Source organism: Aquarana catesbeiana, linkage group LG01 (assembly GCF_042186555.1).
Source record: "Aquarana catesbeiana isolate 2022-GZ linkage group LG01, ASM4218655v1, whole genome shotgun sequence".
Taxonomy (NCBI): domain Eukaryota; kingdom Metazoa; phylum Chordata; class Amphibia; order Anura; family Ranidae; genus Aquarana; species Aquarana catesbeiana.
The window spans coordinates 560,693,380-560,717,656 of record NC_133324.1 but is presented as its reverse complement, the minus strand read 5'-3'; the positions used below and the strand labels follow the sequence as shown (position 1 = coordinate 560,717,656).

The 24,277-nt window shown below is 41.8% G+C and overlaps 1 protein-coding gene across 1 annotated transcript; it reads right to left on the bottom strand.

Moving 5' to 3' along the window:
* Window positions 1–1,712: 1,712 nt before the first annotated feature.
* LOC141106018 (ectoderm-neural cortex protein 1-like) lies at window positions 1,713–23,760 on the bottom strand. Its single transcript, XM_073596361.1, has 4 exons — window positions 23,679–23,760; window positions 22,918–23,012; window positions 12,163–13,975; window positions 1,713–5,955 (listed from the first exon to the last, which is right to left on the bottom strand). Exon 3 carries the CDS (start codon window positions 13,935–13,937, stop codon window positions 12,171–12,173), a length of 1,767 nt encoding a protein of 588 aa, XP_073452462.1. The 5' UTR covers window positions 13,938–13,975; window positions 22,918–23,012; window positions 23,679–23,760; the 3' UTR covers window positions 1,713–5,955; window positions 12,163–12,170.
* Window positions 23,761–24,277: the final 517 nt, after the last annotated feature.

Genomic DNA, 24,277 nt, shown 5'->3' with positions numbered 1-24,277 from the left:
ATCTGACCCTTAACAATACCTATTTCCAATTGTTGATCCAAGCCTGATTGTAAAAAGGTCATAAATTCATCCTGCTGAGAATTTTTTGTGAAAAACAAATAAAGTAAGCCTTTCATGTGGGATGGTTAGACTTTACATCCTGGCTTTTAACATACTGTAGGTCATAGTACCACATCTGCCTAAGCCAGTCCAGAGCTATAAGAACTACTGGATTGCTCTCCATTTTCATCATAAAGAGCAAACAAAGTAGGAGTTTCAGAGTAGAAAACTGTACTGATACCATAGAACCATCAGAGCATTCACTGCTTTCACCAGAGGATCTCTATACCTGGAGACAAACCTGTCCAGCTCGTTGTTGCACCTGAAGGCCAGGCAGTCCACATTCAATGCCTTGAGATCCAAGATTGTTGAAACTTACTCCGTATCCACATGTCTGCAAAGGCTAATAGACATGCCTCCACTTTGATAAGTAGGGGTGCACCTTCATGCGAAAGAGGACTTGTTTGCAGGTTTGGGAGATTTGGGGGCCCAGGGCTTGAGGTAAAATTGGGTTCCTGGCCTTAAAGGGGTTGTAAAGTCTCCAGGTTTTTCACCTTAATGCATATAATTTAAGGTGAAAAACCCTCTGTGCTGCAGCTGCCCCCAGAGCCTCCCCTCCCTTTTCTTACCTGAACCCGTCCGTTCTAGCGAGGAGCATGAGCCCAGCAGCTCCAGCCACAGGCTGCTCCTCCATCTTTAGGTTGGCACAAACTGCATCAGTAAGTGCCAAATGGTCTTTATAAGCCTCAGAATTATGGCCTGCTAGTCCTTTGACACAATCTTATCCTGCAAAGATTCTTGAGATTCTTCCTAAAATACAGCTTCCACAGCCAACGACTCAGAGGCCGCTAAGGCTTCAGGCAGGTCAGACAATGATTTCCGCAGGGGAAGGAGTATAGGTATGCTTATGTCCTCAGAAGCAGTTGCTAGGCAGGTAGGATGTGGTACATTGCCACCTCACTGCCTGTTTTAACCCTCTAAATGCCACACCACAACCATGTGCATTACACATGGTTGCAGGGTCGTTGTAGACCGGTCCCATTGACTCAAATCTGTCATGTCCAGTGTCGGAACTGCCTGCTGAACACCATAGAGGGTATATTATCAGCTGTGAAGCAAAGCATTGTGGCCAAGGCATGTATACAGCTCTGTCCGGCTGCCTTTGCAGTTTAAGGGAGGTGATCAGGGCGTGGTAAAAATAGGACTGTTATGCCGCGTACACACGGGCGGACTTTTCGGCATCAAAGGTCCGACGGTCTTTCTGACGGACTTTCGAACGAACGGACTTGGCTACACACGATCACACCAAAGTCCGACGGATTTGTACGTGATGACATATAACCGGACTAAAATAAGGAAGTTCATAGCCAATAGCTGCCCTAGCGTCGGTTTTCGTTCGTCACACTAGCATACAGACAAGCGGATTTCTTGATAGGAACTGGGTCTGGCGGAGTTCCGGCGCAAAGATTTGAAACATGTTCCAAATCTAAAGTCCGTCTGCTTTTCGACCGAAAAAGTCCGCTGCAGGTCCGATGAAGCCCATACACGGTCGGATTGTCCGACGGATTCGTTCCGTCGGACCAGTCTGGTCGAAAAGTCTGCCCGTGTGTGCACGGCATAAGTCTAGAAACCTTAATCCATACAACAGAATCTGGTGACAAAGAACACATTACACAGTTTCATTCTTTTTATTGACAAATATCAGCTCCAGGCTGAAAGAAATATTAAATATACAAAGACATTTTCTTTTTCTATGCACACAATGAGAAACACCAAATATTTAAATTCCTATTTCTTGGTAGCTTGTTAATTAGTTTGTCAACCATCAGAATTGTAGGCTAGGATTTGTAAGAGTATGCAATGTTCTGTAAAGTTTGTTTTTAGGACATTTATCAAACCTGTAGTACAAAAAAAAAACAACTACAAATCAGGACTTGTTTCGACGGGCTTTGGGCTTGTGTAAAGTTTGAGACATCGGAGATCATTGAGAATTCATTGACAGGTGCATTTGACCTTGCTTATGCCGTGTACACACGGTTGGAATTTCCGAAACAAATGGTCGATGTGAGCTTGTTGTCGGAAATTCCGACCGTGTGTAGGCTCCATCGGACATTTGTTGTTGGAATTTCCGACAACAAAAATTTAAGAGCTGGTTCTCAAATTTTTCGACAACAAAATCCGTTGTCGGAAATTCCGATCGTGTGTACACAATTCCAACGCACAAAATTCCACACATGCTCGGAATCAAGCAGAAGAGCTGCACTGGCTATTGAACTTCATTTTTCTTGGCTCGTCGTACATGTTGTACGTCACCGCGTTCTTGACGTTCGGAATTTCCGACAACATTTGTGCGACCGTGTGTATGCAAGACAAGTTTGAGCCAACCTCTGTCGGAAAAAAAAACAGGATTTTGTTGTCGGAATGTCCGATCGTGTGTACGCAACATTAGTCTTGCATCTAAAATTTGTACTAAGCTTTGTGAATGGAATGAAGCTGTACTGACTTTTCCTTGCACATGATTAAATATTCTTTGAAAATTTAATCTTCACTTAAATTCAACTTGTTAGTAAACATGCTCTACTCGTTTAATAAATCAACTCTACTATCTGACCACACGTCTGATAATTCTCCTATCAACTGTGATAAGAATTAGCAGAAATACCCATTAACTTTAAGCCACACAATGAAATATCTATCAAATGCCAACTATCACATGCAATATAAATACTAGACAATTAAAAATGATTGAATTGGTTGTTATTGTGCAAATCCACGAAATGTGCATTGAAAAGCAACAATAGTGATTTTGATGGGCCTTGCGGATACCCCGCTGTAGGGAACCTCCCCAAGATCCCTTGGCCCTCCGGGCATTATGACAAGGCCTATATCAGTTCTCTTTTTCACACTGTTGCATTTTGTTTATTTTTGTATTCTAACTATTGTTACCTCTGTCAACGCTAGCCCCTTCGTGGGCAGAGCAATAGCATGTTATCTACTTGTTAAACTGAATAAAAATGATTGAAACAGAAAAGCAACGATAGTAATCATAATGTTCTTAAGGGAATTCTGTACTGAGGATTCCAGAGGTTGCCTTCCCAACCTCCTTCTGAATATGTCAGCTGCTTGCCTTATTATTCTAAATCACTAAGGGCATATTTACAGTTTTGCAAAGCATTAACGCACATGTGTTGCATTAGGGCAGCACATTAAAATGAATTGGGCTGCCAATGCAACCTAACATGCTGCAACACAGTTGTGTTGACTTAGTGCATTTGGATGCCATTCCAAACGAATGGCACCACAACTCATGTAATGTGCATTGCAACGCATTACCACACTACAATAATGCACATACGCACTTCTGCTGCCAGTGATGTCAGGACTGCTTGTTTCAGGTGCATGATGTAATGTATTAAAGCTCTAAGATCAGCGTGACAGCCAGACATTTATATATTCCGACGTATTCATCTCACTACAGAATTCCTTTAAAATGTGTTTTAGTGTGTCTACTTCTCCATGACTACTAAAATACAAATGTATTTTCACATCAATGTGTTACTGCATAAAAAGCAAAATCTCTTATTACAAGCCCTACCAAAACTGTGCCCATTCTGAAGTCATCATATACAAAAAAAGTTGTTTGGCCCCTTCATATAATAGAAATTCGAAAAGAAAATTGTTGACTTTGAACCAGAAGAATACAGTCTACCTTGTTTTCTAGCATGTTTGAATAATAATCTTAATGACTGAAAAATCCAACATCCTAAAAGTAAAAGTGGCATATGTTAGTATTAAGGCTCATTCACATAGGAGTAGCAACCAGCAGCCTGTACAAATTAATGACAGGCTTATAGATACCAAAGCTGTATGTGCCACTATATGGTTCCATGCATACGGGGACGTATGAGCAACCCTGGACACAAACTGTTCATGTCTATTACCACTCAACCATCCCTGTACGCATGTAACTGCTCAGATGTGTACAGCCACAGTCAACCTGTCATTAACTTAAACAGGCTGTTTGTCGCAGCTGTACCCAAACGTCTGTGATTCCTGAGGGCAGAAACAGACTGAATTATGACAACGTCAGGTCCTTTGCATGCATTTGAATGAGTCCTTGAAGTTTTTTAAGGAATCTATACAACCTGAACTTGTGTATGCAAGGGCATTAAAAAAAAATAAAACATCTGCATGTTTTATCCCTTGGATAAACACCTGCATGTACAGAAAAATACCTGTTGATTTCAGCATAAATGCACTTAGCTCCTAGTTCCTGTTGCGGGCGAATGAAATTTGCTAAACTGAAATTGCAAGGAATGGTGTCAGCCCTGGCCAGTTGTCTTTGCTAAACTAAAAAAAATACCTACCCTTCTCCCCATGTCCACAAAATAGAAGTGAATTGTTCTTTAGTCCTAGATAAGAACTGAGAAGGCTGATTAGACTCCTTCAAATAAAATAGGCAGAGCGGACATGACACAAAAAGTTATAGATATCTGACAGAATCATTAGGTTTTTTTGTGCTTATCACGAAAAATTAAAACACAATTTGAATGGTATATTTAACAAGCCAAAGGGAAGTAAATAAAGGAAGTTCATTGTGAAAGGTAGGCTGATTGGAAAAAACTGAACCGATTCCTTCATCAACACAATCAAAGTGGATGGAGGAATTCTTCCTGCTAGGTTATTGTATTCTGACAGCAGGAACTCCTCTATTGTCAGAACACACTGATATAGCGCTAATCGAACAAAAATGATCCAACAAGCCTGTTCAATCAAGCCCGTCCCTTCTGAACTGGCCGAATATCGATCCATCTATGGCCAGCTTAAGACCTTATGCACACTGGGGGAAGCCGGGATCGCAGAATGCTTGCCTTCCAAGCATTTATCTCCAGGAGCACACTGTCCCTAAATTTTAGCATCACTCTGTGAACCGTCCTGCCCCAGCAGCTGCCCTTCCATAGAGTTTATTAGACGGCCCGAAAAATCGATCTAGCTATGGCCAGCTTAAGAGCTTATGCACACTGGGCAAAGCCTGGATCGCAGAACGCTTGTGTTCTAGGCAATTATCTCCAGGAGCACACTGCCCCTAAACTTTAACATCACTCTGTGCACCGTCCTGCCCCAGCAGCTGTCCTCCTAAAGCGTTTATTAGACTGCCCGGAAAGGGTTGGCTGGTGTGTCTGTGCCCTGCGCCCACCTTAACGCTGGGATCTCATACACCGGGGCTAAACACCCAGTGTGCATGAGGCCTTATGGTGACCTATGTGGCCCTGGAGCTTTCAGTCACATCTAACAGTTCCCTAGATATATGTCTATATTGTTACTTAGACATGAATTAAAGTCTGGATAACAAGTGAGGTACAGGGAAGGAAGGCTCTATTCACTGCATGCGTCAGTTTCATTCTAATTTTTGAATGGAATGTATTTTTGTCAGTTAAGAGAAAGATTTCCTGGAAAGTAAAAAGGTGATGGATGATATCTTATGTTCTTCAAAATGTAATATTTTCTAGGTTCACAAGAGGTAATTTAAAAATCACTACTACAAAATTGTCTTCTGAAAATTCAATATGTAAAAAAAGACATCACAGCTGTATAGTGTTTTCCCGGACTTTATAGGAATGTACTTAGGAAAACAGTTTTTTTTTCCGCTCCGTGAGAGATTTCAAAATTTTCAACATTCAGTCTCAAGAAAGTCATTTTAATGTAAAATGACAAACTTCTAGCAAGTGTCACTAATGCATGAAACGGGTAAAGAGAGGTCCGTTTTCACTTTTTAACACTGATAATACAGACAGACATCTGTTGCCATTGTTGGTTTCCGGGCAGACATTAACAACAACCTTGATTTACAGGAAACTCCCATCACGGTGCTGTTCTTATTCACCAGGGAAATGATTCTGGATGATTCTGGATACTCTGCAAATAAACATAATACACATTACTGCCAAGTATGAATAAGTACATGGGAAAATGACGTACAAAGAAATATCATTTGTGTACAGAAAACTACAGAAAAGTGCAATGCACATCGATCCTTCAAACTCAAGTTGAAGCCCACCTCTATGAAAATTAAAAACGATCCTTTGCAGGTGGGCTGTGCCTGCACTGCAGGGGTTAATTGCCAGTTTTGCCTAAAGGAGAGGAGAAACAAACAGTTTAACTTACCTAATTCTCTGCTTCCCTGACATGATGCTCAACATGTCCAATATAGAGCTATGAACCTTGCTTTGGTCTACGGCTGGAGTGTGAGGGAGAAGAGGCTGTGGGGATTACCGTGTTTCCCCAAAAGTAAGACCTACCCTGAAAATAAGACCTACCCTGATTTTCCAGAAGGTCAGCATTATAAGCCCTACCCCGAAAATAAGTGTGTTTCTGTAATCTAATCTGTAGTCAAATACCTTCAGTATACAGCGCCACTTGGCGCTCAGCTGATCTCCTTCTCTTCCCCTTCCTGTCAGCAGGGGATCTCGCCCCCCCCCCCTCTGCAATGCTCGGATCGCGGCAAGCTATGGAAGCGCCAAGGGGCGCTCAGCTGATCTCCTCTTCGCCTGCTTGTCAGCGGGGGATCTCGGCCCCCCTCCCTCTGCAATGCCAGATCGCGACGGGCTATGGAAGCACAGAGGGGCGCTCAGCTGATCTTCTCTTCTCCTGCCTGTCAGCGAGGGATCACACCCCTCCCTCTGCAATGCTCTGATCATAGAAGAGAGCTCCGGCGGGCTATGGAAGCGCTGATCGGCACTGTAAGAAGGTATGTGACACAATTGATGACAGAAACACACACCTTTTTCATTTTATTCTACTGTAATAGAGAGGATTCTTGCAGTTTACAACCACTTTTACTTCACTTCACACTGGGGATTTCTGCCAGGCAGGGAGGGAGAGGGGGCAAGAAGACAGCACATTAAATGGCAAGCCCTACCCCGAAAATAAGCCCTACTGTGTTTTTTGGTTGCCAAAATTAATGTAAGACCCGGACTTATTTTCGGGGAAACACGGTGGCAGCAGGGAGAAGCAGAATATAAGGCTGGCCATAAATTAGGCAATTTTCTATATTTCAACCACGGGTTGAAGGAAAGAAAATTGCTTGATTCCCCCATCAACCCCTCCAGAGCTATTGTATTCTGACAGTGGTAGGTTTGCGGACCATCACAATACAATGATCTCCGGGAAAAAAATGACAGGCTGGTTGTTCCAAAGTCGACAGAGATTGTGACTGGCTTTCAATGGATCTGGTTCACACATCTCCAGGGGGGGCGCGGAGCGCATTGCACAAGGGTCCTGTGAGTCTTTGGCTCAGTTTTTAGATCCAAATTCAGGCAAAAATTCGGGCCTGATTTGTCCCTGAAACGGAGAACAGGGACGTACCAGACCCCTGCTGTGAGTCGCATCTGTATTAGGTGTGAACCCAGGCTTAGTTTGTTTCTACATTGACACAACGGATAGGGGCGAACCCATGGTGGCTCTATGGGCGGCCAGATGTACGTGGACTTATGCCTGTTTACATCAGTCTACCTCCAATTCATCAAATTTAAAGTCTAGAAAAACAGAAAATAACGCAGCCTTTTTTTTTGTGGATCTGGAGGGACTCAGAGGTAATTGGGTGTAAACAGACACAAGTCCGTTTACATCTGCCTGCCCGTAGACCCACTTGAAGCTGTGTGAGCTCTTAGAAGGAGGTAGGGGGGATGTCTTTATCACGGAGAAGGGCTTTAAATGAATGACCCTGTTGGTACTTAAGATCTGATTTTGGGTAAAAAAGTAGGATGAGAAAAAAAATAAAATAAGGCCAAATGTTAACAGCCAGGCTGAAATTGCTTTCAGCACAAACCTGAAAGAATCTGAACCTCTCTAGTTTTCTTGGGAAGATTTTCCAGCACACGTACACACACATGTTTTCCCCTAATTTGTATACTATCAGTCCACAATGTAAAAAGGGAACTGTGATTTTCTTTGAACTTTGATGTCTAAACATACCACAGCCTTAAGGCATTTCACGTGTTGTTACAAGAGCTCAAATATTTCACATGCCCTGAAAAATGATCAGCTGAAATTTCCTAGCAGCTTTCAAGTCAGTCATTTGCCTTAAAGCGAGACACACAATACAACAAAATAATCCCTTCACTGATACACATATATTCTTTTTACAGTGAAAACTTTGCTTTTTTTTTTTTTTTTTTTTAAATCAAAAGATATTTGTCCCAAAAAAACACAGCTGTAAAAAAACAGCTGGTTACAGAATGATAGCTTTTTGCAAATATTTCCAAATATCTCTGATTCGTGATTTTGGATAACTAGGTAAAAACAAATCAAACTGAACTTTAAATAACATGCCATATTCATACTCAATTATTTTTTTTAAAAAGGAGCCCCATTCAGGACAAAAGCTAATAGATCAAGTCACTGTAATGCCGCGTACACACGATTGGAAATTCGGCCTGCAAAAGACCGATGAGAGCTTTTGGTCAGAAAATGCAACCATGTGTATGCTCCATTGGACTTTTGCTGGCCGAATTCCAGCCAGCAAAAGATTGGGAGCATGTTCTAAATTTTTCGGTCAAAAAAAGTCCCCCCCCCCCCGAAAATGCAATCGTCTGTAGCAATTCCGATGCGCAGAATTCCTATGCATGCTCAGAAACAATTCAACGCATGCTCGGAAGCATTGAACTTTATTTTCTCAGCTCGTCGTAGTGTTGTACGTCACCGCGTTCTTGGCGGTTGAAAGTTCAGCAAACTTTTGTGTGACCGTGTGTCTGCAAGGCAAGCTTGAGCAGAATCCCATCGGAAAAGCCATCATATCTTTTTCCGACCAAAATCCCGATTGTGTGTATGCGGCATTAGGCTATGTACAGTCCTGTGAGGCTGCGTTCTGTGGGTAGGGCAGCCTATTAATTTCAATGGACTGCCCTACTCGCAGAAACAAGGAAAAAAAAGTCTCCGACCCTATTTTTAAAAATCGCGCTGCACTGTGCCACATGGTGCTGCGGCACTATTAGGTTTGGCAGGTGCAAAAAAACATTTGCTGATGCATGGGGTTTCCCTTAAGAATAGCTACAGGGAAGTGCCTTTCTCTGTGGGTTGGGAATGCATGATATCTTCTCTACCAATAGCAAGCCTTATGCTAAGGACATTGTCACAGATTTGGATCCTGAGGGTACAGGGACAAAGTGGGCTGGATGATGTACAAGGTATCACCATCTAGGAACAAAGCAGACTGGTTGATCATCACCAGAACCCCAACATTCCCCAATTTAGATACAAGTAGCAACCATAAACAACACGCACACACTGTTGTCCAAGGTGCCACCACTAGAAATTCCAGGCTTGTGAGACACTTTTTATCATTACACTCTATGCTCAGCTTGCCACACAGGCTTCCCAGACCACACACTGCTGCCAACGTCACTGACAATTGTAGGTTATATAAAGCAAGCAAAACAGCTTATAGACATCCAGGAGTCTCAAATTGGCGGCCCTCCAGCTGTTGCAAAACTACAACTCCCATCATGCCTCTGCCTGTGGGAGTCATGCTAGTAACTGTCAGCCTTGCAATGCCCCATGGGACTTGTAGTTTTGCAACAGCTGGAGGGCCGCCAGTTTGAGACCCCATGCTCACAATCTCTGACCACCAGCCACCAATAGAGGGAGACTCACACACACACAAATCTCACATACAATCTGTTGCACTCTAATTATTATGTAGCATCTAGGTGATTCCCCCAGGCTTTCGAGATTCCCCATTCTATCATGTAAACTGGTATCCTAATGCAGTCACCTTTCCCACTGACCACACATACTGTATATACACACATCCCTGTTGCTGGCAATGAATCATTTCCACACGCTGGCTTTCACTTGCATGCAATCAGATTGGCCACTTCATTCTTTGTCAGCCAACCACTGCAATTACAGCGATCACAACAGTACACACATATTAGCAGTTTCTTACAACCGATCTTACGGCTTGGTTCACACTATGAATCACCTATGAATTGCACAGGAATGCAGTGTGACTCAGTGCTGTGCAATTTGAGCCCGTTCATTCTGAATGGGCTCAAATCACACCGTATCACACCAAAGTAGTGCATGCACTACTTTTGGAAATGCACTGCAATCCGATTGCATGGTACTTTTGTACCATGCAATCCGGTGCAGGCAAACGCACTGCGCTTGCAACCTGTGTTTGGGGTGTCAGTAACATTGCATTAACACCTGGTACGGATCACAAGGGCAGCGCATTTTGAACACGGAGTGGGAAAAACTCACAGATCGCACTACGCTCTAGTGTGAACCAGGGCTAAAGGCACTGATGAAACAATACAACCACACACACACACACCAGTCTTTTCAGATCTGTGATTCAGAGCAAGCAAAAACAAACTTATTAATTGTTACCAATAATATCCCTAGGTGGGCAGCACATTGACGGTTACAAAAAGATACAAAAGATAGAAGATACAAAGTGAGACACACATCTGCAAACAGCATTGAGAATAAAAGGAATTAGCCAGTGTGCTGGAAGATATTAAATCAAAGCTACAGGAGTTAGTATTTATAAAGCAAAATACATTTCAACCACTAGCTTCATAGCAGATGCTTCAGATACAATCAATCATATATGCCAAGACCCCATCCCATCGATCAATCATACAACCCATCTTCGTTCAACATAAAATGCATGCGTCCTGGTCTTACTGGGACTAGACAAGGACATTGCAAATTACTAGACTATGATTTCACCATAACCCTTTCATAACCAGAATTTTTGGAGCTTAGATGCTCAGAGCAAGTTTTGCAGCCTCAGGAAGTGTCATTTAATTTGACAATAAATCTATCACTAATTTTTCAGTTTGACATCAGGTCTGAAAGCTAGGAAGACACACAACTGCTCATTCTTAGTTCTCTGCTGCAAGGTTAATTAACATTCTCATGGTGGTATTTTCCATGTGGACTTGAAGTGTAACTAGAGGCAAGTTTTTTTGTGTTAGTTCTGGGTAGACTGGGGAGCGATTAGAACATGTCATGTTTTTATTACTCTCTGTGTGCCTGTTTGTTTGTCCTGCGTACCATTATCACGAGAGTGAAAGTGAGTGAAAGCAAAATAAAATCCCTAATTTTAGGTTGTCACCAGAACAGTAATAAGGGGAAAAATCTTCCAATGGTGAAAATAATTCTGGTGACCCCGGTGACAACCTGGGATTCCCTTACTCTGAAGGGATTGCTTCTCACTTCCTGTTTTGGCTTTAGGACAGGAAGTGAAAGGAAAACTCCCCAATGGGACAAAGAGGACAAAAAAAAGATCCCGACAGGGGTTATAACCCTCCTTTACTCTATCCAAAATGAAAAAAAAAAAAAAGTTTGGCCCTTAGTTCTACATTAAAAAGGCATTGTACACATAAAGGAGTTATTGTAGGCCCTGACTGACTCATTATTTAAAAACTGTTATGTACAGATCTTGTATACAGTGTAACTCTGCATCTTATAGTGTATTTAGAAAAAAAAAGTTTTATTTCAAAGACGGCAGTTGGGTGTCAGTTTCTTTTATAGCAGTAGTACTATTTAGGTTTTTAATACAAATAAGATTTCCCAAAACGTCACATAAGTGGGATAATGGCCACATTAGATGGATGGTCTGTAAACGAATGACCCAACCAGTAGGCCTTGAAAGCATTATGTTTGTTTTGATGACTCAGAACACCCATTTACCAAGCCAACAGGTAGATAATACACACTTTGCTTTAATGTCAACCCCACCAGCTGTTTGTACATACCTTTCCTTTACTTCTGCACTGTTCTGTTCAGATGCAGGGAATAAATGGCTGAAGCCCTGCATAAGCTGGCTGTGACTCTTGTGGGCTTTCAAGGGGTTGAGGACTATCTCCTTATCTGTATGTGACAGAGCTGGGTGCCTGAGCAGCCAAACACCAGTACCAGCACTGTCACACTGGACAAAGGAGACTGAGTCCTCCCCATACCTGAAAGATGCTGTTTAATAGCAATTACCCCAAATCCCTTCTCCTTTTGAAGAGGCTTATTTGCACACATTTCTAGGTTAGTTCTGTCTGATGTCTCCTTACATGTATTTAGTACCCTGGTTAAAGTTATATGTTATAAATGAGAATTTACCTTCTGGTTCAAGCAGAGAGATATTTCCATGTACTGACAAAGGCTGTTGGGATCAGAGAATAGGGCACTGTGGTCACACTACTCCATGTATCGCTCGAAGGGTCATAACAGTCCAAAGTCTTTCCTCTTTGGGATCCAGAGTACCCGCCCACTACATAGAGTCTATTGCCAGAGGCAACTGCACGGCAGCTAATCCTCTTTGAAGAAACATCTCCAAATCTGCACCACTGATAAGTCTCACTGTTAAAACGGTAGGCTGAACTTGCAGAGAACTCTGTGTCCCCTCCCACAACAATGACATGATTTCCTAAAACAGCAGCTCCAGTGTACCGCCAGGGCTGGGGGCAGGTAGCAGGTACTGTCCATCTGTTTTCGAGCGGATCAAAACATTGAACCTTGGGGAGTTTTTCACGGTTGACGCTGGTACCTCCAAAAACAAAAAGTTTCATCTTTGCTCCTACAACTGCAGCATTGCTGACCCCTTCTCGAAGAGGAGCTACTAAGCTCCATTTGTCAACCTGGGGATCATAATGTTCCACTTGCTTTAGGGAGACTGAAGGGGATGCTGGAAAAGCTCCTGTGATTGCAGTGTGTCCTCCAACCACATACAAGCAGTTATCTAGTTCTGCTGATCCATGTCCAAACCTAGCAACAAGCATAGGTCCTGCCTTAGACCATTCATCATGTAATGTATCATACACCCAGACATCCTTCGATGCACCGTTTTCTGCCCCTTTTCCTCCGGTAACATAAACCTTGCATCCAATTGCACATGCACTACATTCTTTACGTGGACTGGGAATGTCAGTTTTAGGTATTATTTCAGTGGTCTTTGGGTCCATCACATAGATTTTATCACACATAAAGGTTTGTCCACCTAACAGCAACAGGGCCTGGCTGACTTTTCGAGGGCGAGCACAAAACCCAGTTACTAAGCCATCATTCTGCAGAATCTTGTTCCTGCACTGCGTTGCTTCTTCAACAATTGCTTTTGCCACCTTATTTTGAACCACTAAGCTGTCTGTGGCTAGACTTCGCAAATACTGCTCTGGAAGAAGAGCTAACCTAACACAGCGCAGTAGGTCTGGTAGATCATCAAAACGGAGGCACAAATCATACTTTATCCAACCCATCACAGCTTCATACACTAAACTTTCATCTTCCACCTCCAGTTCCTCACTAAGGACTAGTTCCATCAGCTTTAGCTTTGGTAACCTGAGGAAGTCTTCTGTTTTTGACAACTCCATAAAATTGGATAGACACATTCGCCAGGATAATTCGACCAACCTTTCACAGCAATGTGCATCAGATATTAACATCATGTTCAAGCAGTTGCCTACATGTAGATTCTTCTCTAGGAACTCTGCAGCCGCATCTCTAATATCATGGAATTGTAGCATGTCTCCAGCTTCAAGCAATGACTCTGCATTCTCTTCATTGAGGATAATCCTTGCAGAGTATGCATAATCCAGGAGCAACTCCAGCACCTCTGGATGTAGCGCATCGTGGAAGTTGACTTCTCTATCTTGGCTTTCTTTTAGACCACCACTGAACATTGCCTCAAAGTAACGGCTGCTGGAAGCTAGAACAGCCCGATGGCAAGGGAAGCCTTTGGTCCCCGCCAGCAAGACTACATCTGTGAAAAGGCACCGTTTGCGAAGGAGGTTCAGCTGTGTTAGAAGGCTGTCAGCATGGCCAGGCTTGTGGAAAAGATGGATGTTCATGGATCCTGTGCTGGAACGGGATTTGCGGTTCTCGTGATTGCTAACAGACATTTTTTTTTTTTTATTTGATAATTTTTCAGACGTTAAATCTGAAAGACAAAAAAAAATAAATAATTTCAATTAGATTAAGGCTATGAATAAAGTATATGTTTAGCAAAACAGTTATAATAAAAACATATCAGTTGATATTAGCTGTTCTTTTTCCAAGATTTGGTTTAGCTCACAAAGGGAATTAAGGCAAATTAAGAATTGGATTTGTTAGCAGAAATACTTCCCATTGGCCAGGATACTTTTGCCAACCTTTGTAAGCTAAACATGGTGGTAAGGGAAAACAATAGCTTCATACCATATACATAAAATCTCTTACTATATGACTAGTTATAAAAACCTATATGTGAACATTACTAGTAACTTTCATAAAAGAAATGGTAATTTTAGCTATGTGCTTGTTTTAATATCTCTTTATTGAATTTATTTTCCTAATGAAATTATGTAACAGTTCATGTTAAACAATAAACATACTTGTTCTTTTTAGTACATTGCATGCAAAATGTGTCATTCATCACTGACAGGAAATGCAGGTGATACAAAGACAGATAAGTAAACAGTCACTCAGCAATTTCATTAACTCGCCAACTGCCAGGGAAAAAACAAGCCCTTGACTAATAACACAGTTATTTGCATTTTAAATGTGAACTTTTGAGTATATGAATGAGAGTTGCCACTGCTGAGTTACTTTAATAAGGTGGAGGCGCTGGGGCTATCATCCTAATCCTGGCTTTACTACCTAGTGAGTCACTAATCTGGGTAGAGCATACAGTCAGTAAAGTCTAAAGTCTAAAATCACACCCTGTGTGCTTGACCTAGTCAGCGACTCATTCAGTACAAACCTTTAGGATGACCTTAGCTTCTAAAATGACCCCAGGTTCATGAAAAAAGCATCTGCACCCTGAAGCCCCATACATACGGACCGAATGTCAGGCGAGATTGACCAGTTCAATAGAAACCGGCCAGCATTCGGCCCGTGTGTACTGCAATTGGTCTGACAGAAGCTGGCTGTGCAGCCTGCTTCTGTCGAAGGCCAGGACCGAAAAAGGTCTGCGATTGGCTCCTGCTCCAGAGTGTTCTGGTGGAGGACGTCCCCCTGTCAGAACACAATAGAACAGCAGGGGAGATCGCTGTACTAATGTCAGAGAGTTAGTACAGTGGCTCCTCCTGAGCTGTCTTTTTTATAATTTTTTTTCGTTCAGCCCTGAAAAAAAATTACTAGTGTGTACTAGGCTTTAGGATTATTATTAAAGCACCAATGGATCCCCAAAACCCAAGGTACGCTATAATACAAATACATTACTAACCCTTCTCTATTCACCACCTATACCTTCAAGTTGGCTGTTCATCATATTGAGGGTCAATAATAATGACTGAGGATAAGAGGAGGTGGGCTAGTGTGTAGGTGGGTGCAGCATGGTGCAGAGGCAATAATTTACACAGTCAGGTGCAATAAAAGACTTGTATTGAAGTAATGCAGCAACAGTTTGTAACAAACCAGTTGGGAAGGCCACCCAGCTGGTACATTTAAAGTTTCCAGCAATGTGAAAGAAGCAGCCTCCAGCCAGACTAAGAGCATCTGTTGAGAGGGACGGAATGCGGCCTGGTTGTCTAATGCCTAATCAGGAAGGTGTCCAGAAGAGATGCAACCCTACAACCCCCCCCCCCCCTTTTTTTTACCCTCTTCTCTCTATCCACTCTTATTTTTTGTTTTCTACCTTTCTTTTAATATTGTGTGGTACTTATATACATATTATCTCTTCTGTTTTTAATATATACCTATTAGCTTGATCTTCTTATTACTGCTCTTGCAAAGTGAACCAATAGTCACTAGCTTACTTTTTTCTTGGAAAATTGCTTTTGATGTAATACTTTATTGGTTTATTCGTTGCTCTGCTAGTTACATTTTGACATTGTTTTGTACTCATCCTATTTTTAAATCGATATGTTTAGCTTTATTGCTATTTGAATATTGTACCACCATCCTAGTATGTACTCAATTTGTCAATCTTTGTGATATTTAAAAAATAATAAACAAATTTGATGAGAGATGCAACCCTACGCTTTCCCTCCTCGTCAGAAACCTCTTCCTCATGCTAGTGCTGTCCTTCAAAGATGGGGTACTTTTCCCTACTCTGCCCACTTGCAAATTGTGCGTCAAGCTTGGAAGCCAAGGCTTTCGATTCAGGTTCTGCCTGACTCAAGATGGCTGCTCTAGTCACATGCAATTGGATCACTTCCCTGGTAACCCAGGAAACCATAGAGGAACCATGTTCCTCTCGATTTCCTCTCCAACTGCAGTGTCACTGTGGAACTGCGCCACCAGCAGGGGAGAAAACAGACTGCACCTGCCGACAAGTGGTTGACCAAAGAAACTGTGGGCCCAAGTCTCTGTGTTTGCAATACATCTCTTTTCCGTTAATTGGAGCTCAGCATTTGTATGAAGTCTGTCAACCAGCAAAGGCACATTATTCCAACTCTGGGGATGCCAAATGCACCAGCATATGTATGAATGGATTTTCTCCACTCTTATCAGCTTATGAGAGAACAACAAATAATGAATTAGGAGAGTCCGCAATCTGTAAATATCCGGATTGAAGTCTGTTTGAAGATCTGTTTTTACTGAATAGAATCAAACTATTCAGGAATCCAGGCAATCATGTCTCGTGAATTGTATAATGCTGCGCAGCTTGGATAAATACTTGGACTAATGTGAAACTCCCCTGATTTATGAATCAAGTCACTTATCACCACATATAAATGTACTGAGCTAATCAATCTCCCACATGCCAGTGATGGGGTAGAGCAAATCACAGGCATACTAAAGCTGGTGATATGTTGAGTAAATTTCAGCCAGTTCCTGATGAACTCTTCGAACTTCAACCAGTGTTTGGTCCTATGGGCACCACTAATGCCTGACATCCTTTGATTGAAGTATTGAAGGAGCCAGGTGGAAAACGGACACCTGAACAGAGCCTACATCCAATCAGATGAAGAGTACAATAGCCAGCAGGGGAGATTCATCCACCCGTAGTGTGGATAGAATAATTTGTTAGATTTCTTTTATTCAGAAAAAAAATATATATCTAGAAGTGTATGGCCAGCTTTATGTTATGTCAGGCTGGTATATTTTTTTTTTCCAGTCCTCTGAAAATGAAAAAAAAAATGCTTTGGGTCTTTTTGTTTCTGCCGCATAGGAATGAAAAGGTGCTTCCAGCATGCTTTGTAACAGCACCATGGAGCTTACCAATGAATTCAACTGAGACCCCGTTCACACTTGATTGTTTTTCAGCTCGAGGCTCAACACTCAGAAACACTCAACAAGCAAAATCCCATTCTTTTAAATGGCCCCTGTTCACATTTGAGCATTTTGTCGCCTGTATCAAAATGCCTGTTGCTTTAAAAAAGTACATGAGCTACTTTTCAGGCAGATCAGAGCGTTTTTGTCCCCGTAGACTTCAATGGAAAACACCTGAAAAGTGAGAAATGAGGCTGAATTCCCACATGGCGATTTTGAATCACAGGCAGAACAGCCGCGATTTTCCCCGTGATTTTAAAATGCCCAGGTGTGAATGACAAATCACACAATGCACATTTCGGATGCCATTCATTTGAATGGCACCTAAAAGCAGGGTGCGGTTCCACGTAAAGCATGTCGCCCAAAGGAAGCTCTAGAACTGCACGCGATGTGGTTTGCTGCCATAGCAGCACGATTTATCGCATGACAATTGCAGCAGAAGCGCACCGCATTTTAGGTGCCATTCAAATGAACGGCATCTGAAATGTGCATTGTGCGATTTGTCATTCACACCTAGGCGTTTTCAAATAGTGGGCAGAATTGCGGCTATTCTGCGTGTGATTGAAACCGCCCATATGTAAATGCAGCCTGACAGTTCTTTCAGGCATTTTTTCAGTTGTTTTCAGCTCAAACAGCAGCTCCCCCCCCCTTTTCTAGCATCATTCGAGACTTTACACAGGTTTCTATTGGCCACAGCAAAAACATCTACATAAAAAACGCTTGAAAAAACACCTGAAAAAAACGCCTGAAAATGCTCAGTTCAAGTGTAAATGTAGCCTGATTGATTTGCCAAGATGCTATTATATGAAGCATTTACCTCTTTATGTAATCTATCGACAACTCTGTTGCACACGGGCATATTATATAGTAACAAATGTGGAATTATAACAAGAAACCAAACCAGCGATATCCACATAACAAACAACAACCAGTCCAACAGCGAATTGATTAAAATTCTCATTTCTGCAAGACCAGTGAAATGTTCATTATTTTAAAGAAATTAGTTCTTGAAAGGAATTGGTCACCAACAATGGGAAAGGATATGATTTCACTAATTCGATAAAGGATCAAGTTTCTGCCCCATGTCAATGTATTCCTGTATGACTATTCCTTTAGGGCTGGTTCACAAAAACGGACTCCAGATCCATTCCGGATGAATTTTTGAATGTACTTTTTTTGGTGCCTTCTTAATGTGTTTCCGGATGCATTCAAGATGCCTTTATTTTTTTTTTTCCTGTTTTTTTTTTCACTGTAGCCCTAGAACACCAGTCCACCCAACTGCATTTTGTCAGTAAACCGGTAATCTGGAAACGCACTTTGCTTAACTGTTTGCAATGCAAGAGAAGTATTTGTAATCAGCCACCGAAGGCTGTCTGTCAGATACAAGACCTTTCCATGGAGGTCTCTAACTGGCTGGGTATTACATCAAGCACATATAGAGTAAGTTATACAGCACAGCCAACTGGAAGCAGAGCCAACCCCCAACGCATAGTATGAGGAGCTTTTTGCCGCTGAATATGACATAGAACAAAGATTAAAGAGACCTTGTCACCAATTTTAACAATTGCAGATAAAAGCCCTGAAAAAATAAGCATTTTAAACATTTACTTGCAGTGTTTTCTTTTCTATAAATGTTTTTTTTATGAAAAAAAAAAAAAGATATTTAGAATATTTGGCTACTTTAAGGGAGTCAATTTCCTAGCACTGTGCTCGTCCTCCTGACATGTCAGAACCCACTTCTCTGCTGAGAGTGACTAATTACTATCGGTTTGCCACAGCTCCTCCTCTCCTATATAAACTTTTATGTAGCTGCTGGGGGGAGCTGTGAAGGGCAATACTATAGAGCAGTGGTGGTCAACTGGAAAGCTATAGAGCACTGGTCTCCAAACTACAGCCCGGGGGCCAGTTGTTGCCCTTTGCCTGCCTTTATCTGGCCCTTGAGGCACTATTCCTCCCACTGATACAACACACTATTCTGCCAACTGACATCAATAACAGGGCACTATTCTTCCCAATGATACAATGACCACTATTCTCCCCCCAATACCAAATGTTGCAATGTTTACTCCCACTGATGCTAGGAAAATGTCCACTCCCACTGGCCACAGTCCAGCCTCTTAAAGGGGTTATAAAGGTTCATGTTTTTTCACCTTAATGCATCCTATGCATTAAGGTGAAAAAACAGCTGATGATTACTGGCCCCCCAGCCCCCCGATTCACTTACCTGAGCCCTCGAAAGTCCTGCGCTTGATCGTTGCCAGGGCTTCTGGGCTCTTCATTGGATAGATTGATAGCAGCGCAGCCATTGGCTCGAGCTGCTGTCAATCAAATCCAATGACACGGGCGGCGGGGGGCGGGGCCTAGTCCTGCACTCGGTGGCTATGGACGCCGAATGCAGGACTCAGGGGCACGCCCTCAAGGTAACCTCCTGGGAGAGCGCTTCTTCCAGGGGCTTATCTGAGACGGGGAGGAGCTAGGAGAGCCGCCAGGGGGACCCCAGAAAACGCCATTTGGGGCCACTCTGTGCAAAACAAGCTGCACAGTGGAGGTAAGTATGACATGTTTGTTATTTTTAAAAAATAAAAATCGAACCTTTAGTGTCACTTTAAGGTCTGAAGGACAATCAACTGGCCCTTTGTTTAAAAAAACTTGGAGACCCCTGCTGTAGAGGGCCTTAAGTGCAGCCCCTGCTTTCTTTTAGGTGCCCTCTAACCCATGACCTGCAAGCAGATAGGCGGCGGGCCACATGTTGGGCACCACGGCTATAGAGTATCAATTGAGTCTGCTGGCTCTGCTGAAGTCACATCCAAGATGGCAGTCTGGGAGCTTTTGGATGTCTACATAAGGGAGGCTTTTACAGGTAAATTAGCATAATATATGTCAGATGCGCAAATAATCTTTTAGGTAAAATTTTCTTAAAAATAATGGTCTAGAGCAGAGGTCTCAAACTGGCGGCCCTCCAGCTGTTGCGAAACTACAAGTCCCATCATGCCTCTGATTGTGGGAGTCATGCTTGTAATTGTCAGCCTTGCAATGCCTCATGGGACTTGCAACAGCTGGAGGGCCGCCAGTTTGGGACCCCTGGTCTAGAGACAAGGGTTTATTTACTAAAACTGGAGTGTGCAAAATCTAGTGCAGCTCTGCATAGAAACCAATCAGTTTATCTTTTGTCAAAGCTTAATTGAACAATCTGAAGTTAGAAGCTGATAGGTTTCTATGCAGAACTGCACCATACTTTGCACTCTCCAATTTTAGTAAATCAACCCCAAGGCCTCTAAACTGGGTGCATTTTCTCACTTTAGCACAGCTGCAATAATTGCAGAATAGCATAAGCTGTTTATACTCTGGACAGCTTACTGATATATTATCAGGGCACTAAATACATTATGTCTGTTGCTAATTCTCTGCAATGACAACATGACTTTACAGAATAAACCGTTCAGCAATCAAACTGATTGCGCATTTCCAGGGAAAACCATTTCACATTGCTTACATGAAATGTAATTTGCATATACGGTACCTAAATAAAATCAAAATTTATTTTTTGTGCATATTGATGTTGTTTTCCAGTGGTTTTTAATGGTTTGAAAATTAATCTCGTATATAATATAAAAACATGTATTTGAAAATGAATCTTGCATATAATGTAAAAGCAATTATTGTGTGTGAACATTACATTCTTCTGCTCCTTTTTAGCATTTTAAGTACACGTTGTTTAATCAAGGTACATTTTATCTGATATAAACTAAAAAAAAAAAAACATAAATAAAAATTAATTTATATTTGATGTTTTAGGGCACAATCAAAGCTTTGGGGAATGTTTGCTATCAGTACTGTATTGTGCAAGGTTCAGCCCAAAAAACCTAGTTACATACAAAGAAATGCAATAAAACAATCAGGCTGGGAGGCATTAAGAATATCTGCTGAGAAAGAAAATTGTTTTTAAAGCCACGAACAATTTTAAGGGGGTGCCTAGACTAACCTATCACAAAGGCTAAAGTATAGTTCTTCATCCAGGGGACAATCCCTTTAGTTTATCGCAATGAATGTGGCGGTTTGGCTTTGAACTGCCCTAGCGGTAGGACAAAGGTCCCAACTTCATTAATTATTAAACTATGTGAAGTCAATAAACAGTCCCTAGAGACTCACAATGTACACTCCTCAGCAGCTAAACACACAAAACAGTCATTGTCATTTCCTGCTATACACCAGGCGGCACATTAAACGGCAGGGTTAACCCTTTCACCCCCAGGAGCGGCCCAGCTACAGGCAGAGACTGTGGGAAAGGGAGGGGGGGGGGGCTCTGTAATTACAGGCTACTTATGTTAAAGCAGTTGGGCAAGTTTAGACATATCCCCTCCTCTGCTTCTATTAGCTTGGAGGAAGCGGATGTGGCTAGAAGCTCTGCAACAACTCAAAGCCTGTCTTCCACTTACGTTATCTGTTAACCTAAAGCTGGCCATACACTAGTAGAATTTTGTAGCTTTCGAAAAGTTCTTTCAATTTTCTAATTGTTAGTGGGGTCAAATCGACGATCGTTTTTTTTTTGGCTGTAGTGATGGGAAAGTTTGAAGAAGCAGTATAGGAAATTTTTCTCAAACAAATACATTTTTAAGGGTCCTTGCACACAGTGCTGATGCATGAACTGGCAGAAAGTTCCATATAGTGTGTGCGATTATACGTAAAAATTCTTCTAGTCATACAGTAATCTAATTAGGCAAGGTGCAATTTACACACATATTTGCACATAAAATACTGACCAGTAGGGCCTCATTCACATGGCCGTAAAAATGTTACTGATGTTATTTCTCATGTGTTTTATAGGGGAAAATTTCCAGCATAATGATCAGTAAAATACCTGCGTATAGATGCGTTTAAACTCACAAAGAAAAAAAAAACGCGTAAAAAGCATGTTCTTAGACACAGATTTTTTAATTCTGTGTTACGGATCTGCAAGCAGCTCATGTTTACGCACTTGTGTGTGAATAGCTCCATTGAAAACAATGCAGCTGCATTCAGATCTGTAATTAAAAACATGTAAAGTATATGCGTTTTTTTTACAGGCATGTGAATGAAGCCTAATGCAGATTTTTGTATTTTTCCTACAGATATAAGCAAATTGTTTGTTTACTATTAAACACAATTAAAAGCAATAGATTGAGTTTTGATCAGTTAAACAAAAAAAAAAAAAACGATAAAAAGACGAAAAAAGTGGCGTTTTTGCCGCCTGTGTGCAAGAACCATTAAAATATATGTGGTTTTTGTTTGGGAAATTCCATTCATTCAGTCCAAAATCGAATGTTAAGGGCAAATGGAATTTTTAAGTACTTTCAAATGACATTTATCAAGTCTCTGTTGCCATTATCATACGTACCGAGTACTGACTCTACTAGTGTGGCCAGCATAAAACATTAGTTACCTTGAAATTGTATATATAACAAAAGAACTTCTAAATGTGATAAAAGATGACCCCTCCTTTAATAGATCTCATCATTTGATTGCAATGAACTCCCCCTCCCACCTCCGTTATTCTGCAGACCATGTGCCTGGACACATCTGGATGAAATTCTTTCAAAATTCTGAAATGCCAGTGTAGGGTTATGCCACCTGACTTGCTATCAGCAGCTGGCCACCTGCACTTTCCAGGAGGACTAGCATGGTCATATAATGAAGTGTTTCACTTACATTGCGCACGGTGTTGGTAAAGCGAGAAAAGGGTCAGATTTCTATGGCCATCTTCTTTCAGCACAGCCAGTCTGTGGCAGGAAGGTCCCAAGGATCTGCAACAAAGTAAGTCATCGTTAGTGTCACCAAAAGGCTACAGCGCAGGTGGCAGCACACACAGCAGCTAGCAGCAGCCTGGGATTGTGATTTCAGGCTCTCTTTGTGTGCGATCAATGAGACTGTGCGCACATTCTTCTTCTACTGTGACAGCGAGAATGCCCAGCAGCGCATACATAGCCTCATACAACCCTGTGCTTATGAATCATAACAGTTTTGGATGTCTCAGGTTATAATGATAAAAAAATAATAGCAAGAAGACCCCCCCCCCCTTCACCAAACATATATTTCTGTCTTAAAGCACTTTTCCTGTTTGCATAACATTTCTTAATTATTAATGATCTTAAAAGGACAAATAGAGAGGAATTTACTAAGGCTGTGCATAGCAACCAATCAGCTTCTCCCTTTTATTTCCAAAGCTTATTTGAGCAAGCAGAAGCTAGAAGCTGATTGGTTATTATGCACAGCTGCTCAAGTTTTAATAACCCCCCCCCATACAAGCTCACGATCCTGCATGCCTTATGGAGCGGATCATGCTGGAAACTCTATAAATGGACAAAACATTTTTAAAGCAATGGTAAAACATAGTGATATAGTATAATAAAGGCAATAGTGATGCGTTGATAAATAGCTCCTTCAAAACTTCATAGAGTAAAAGTATTTACCAGCAAGGACAGCTCAGATCCCTCTCTTCCTCCAACTGAAGCCTCAGCTGGGACAAAGCCTATTAACTATTCATAACATGCCAGTCCGCCCACCTGACGCCAGCCAATGGCCAAGCAGCTGCTTTCAGTCCCAGCACTGCAATAGCTTCCACAGGGTCTTGTCGCCTGCTGCTATACACACCACATGCTCTCAGCTACTGCTATGTGATTGGGCTTTCATAGCCCTTATATATTCATCCTAATAGGAAATGTACAAAGATTTATTCTTCAACCATAATCTGTTCACATTAGGTGATTTGAAATTGCATGCAGAATTACTACAATTCTGCCTTTGTTTCAAATCGCAGTAAAACGCGCGTTTGGGTGCCATTATTCTTAACGGCACCCCGAACGTAATGCAACGTAATGCAATTCTAATTTAAACATGAGTGTTTACACTAAGCTTGTAAACCAGGATCAGGAGCTTCTTTTGGGTGACAAACAGGCTTAGGGCAGCACATTAAAATGAATGGGCTGTCCTATCCACAACACATGGAAACGCTTGTAGACCACGCTTTCCGAAGTGCAATCAGAAACACTCATTCCCCAACACAATATCT

Coding starts and splice junctions, on each gene's coding strand:
- LOC141106018 (XM_073596361.1), bottom strand. CDS start 13,937: ATGTCTGTTAGCAATCACGAGAACCGCAAATCCCGTTCCAGCACAGGA.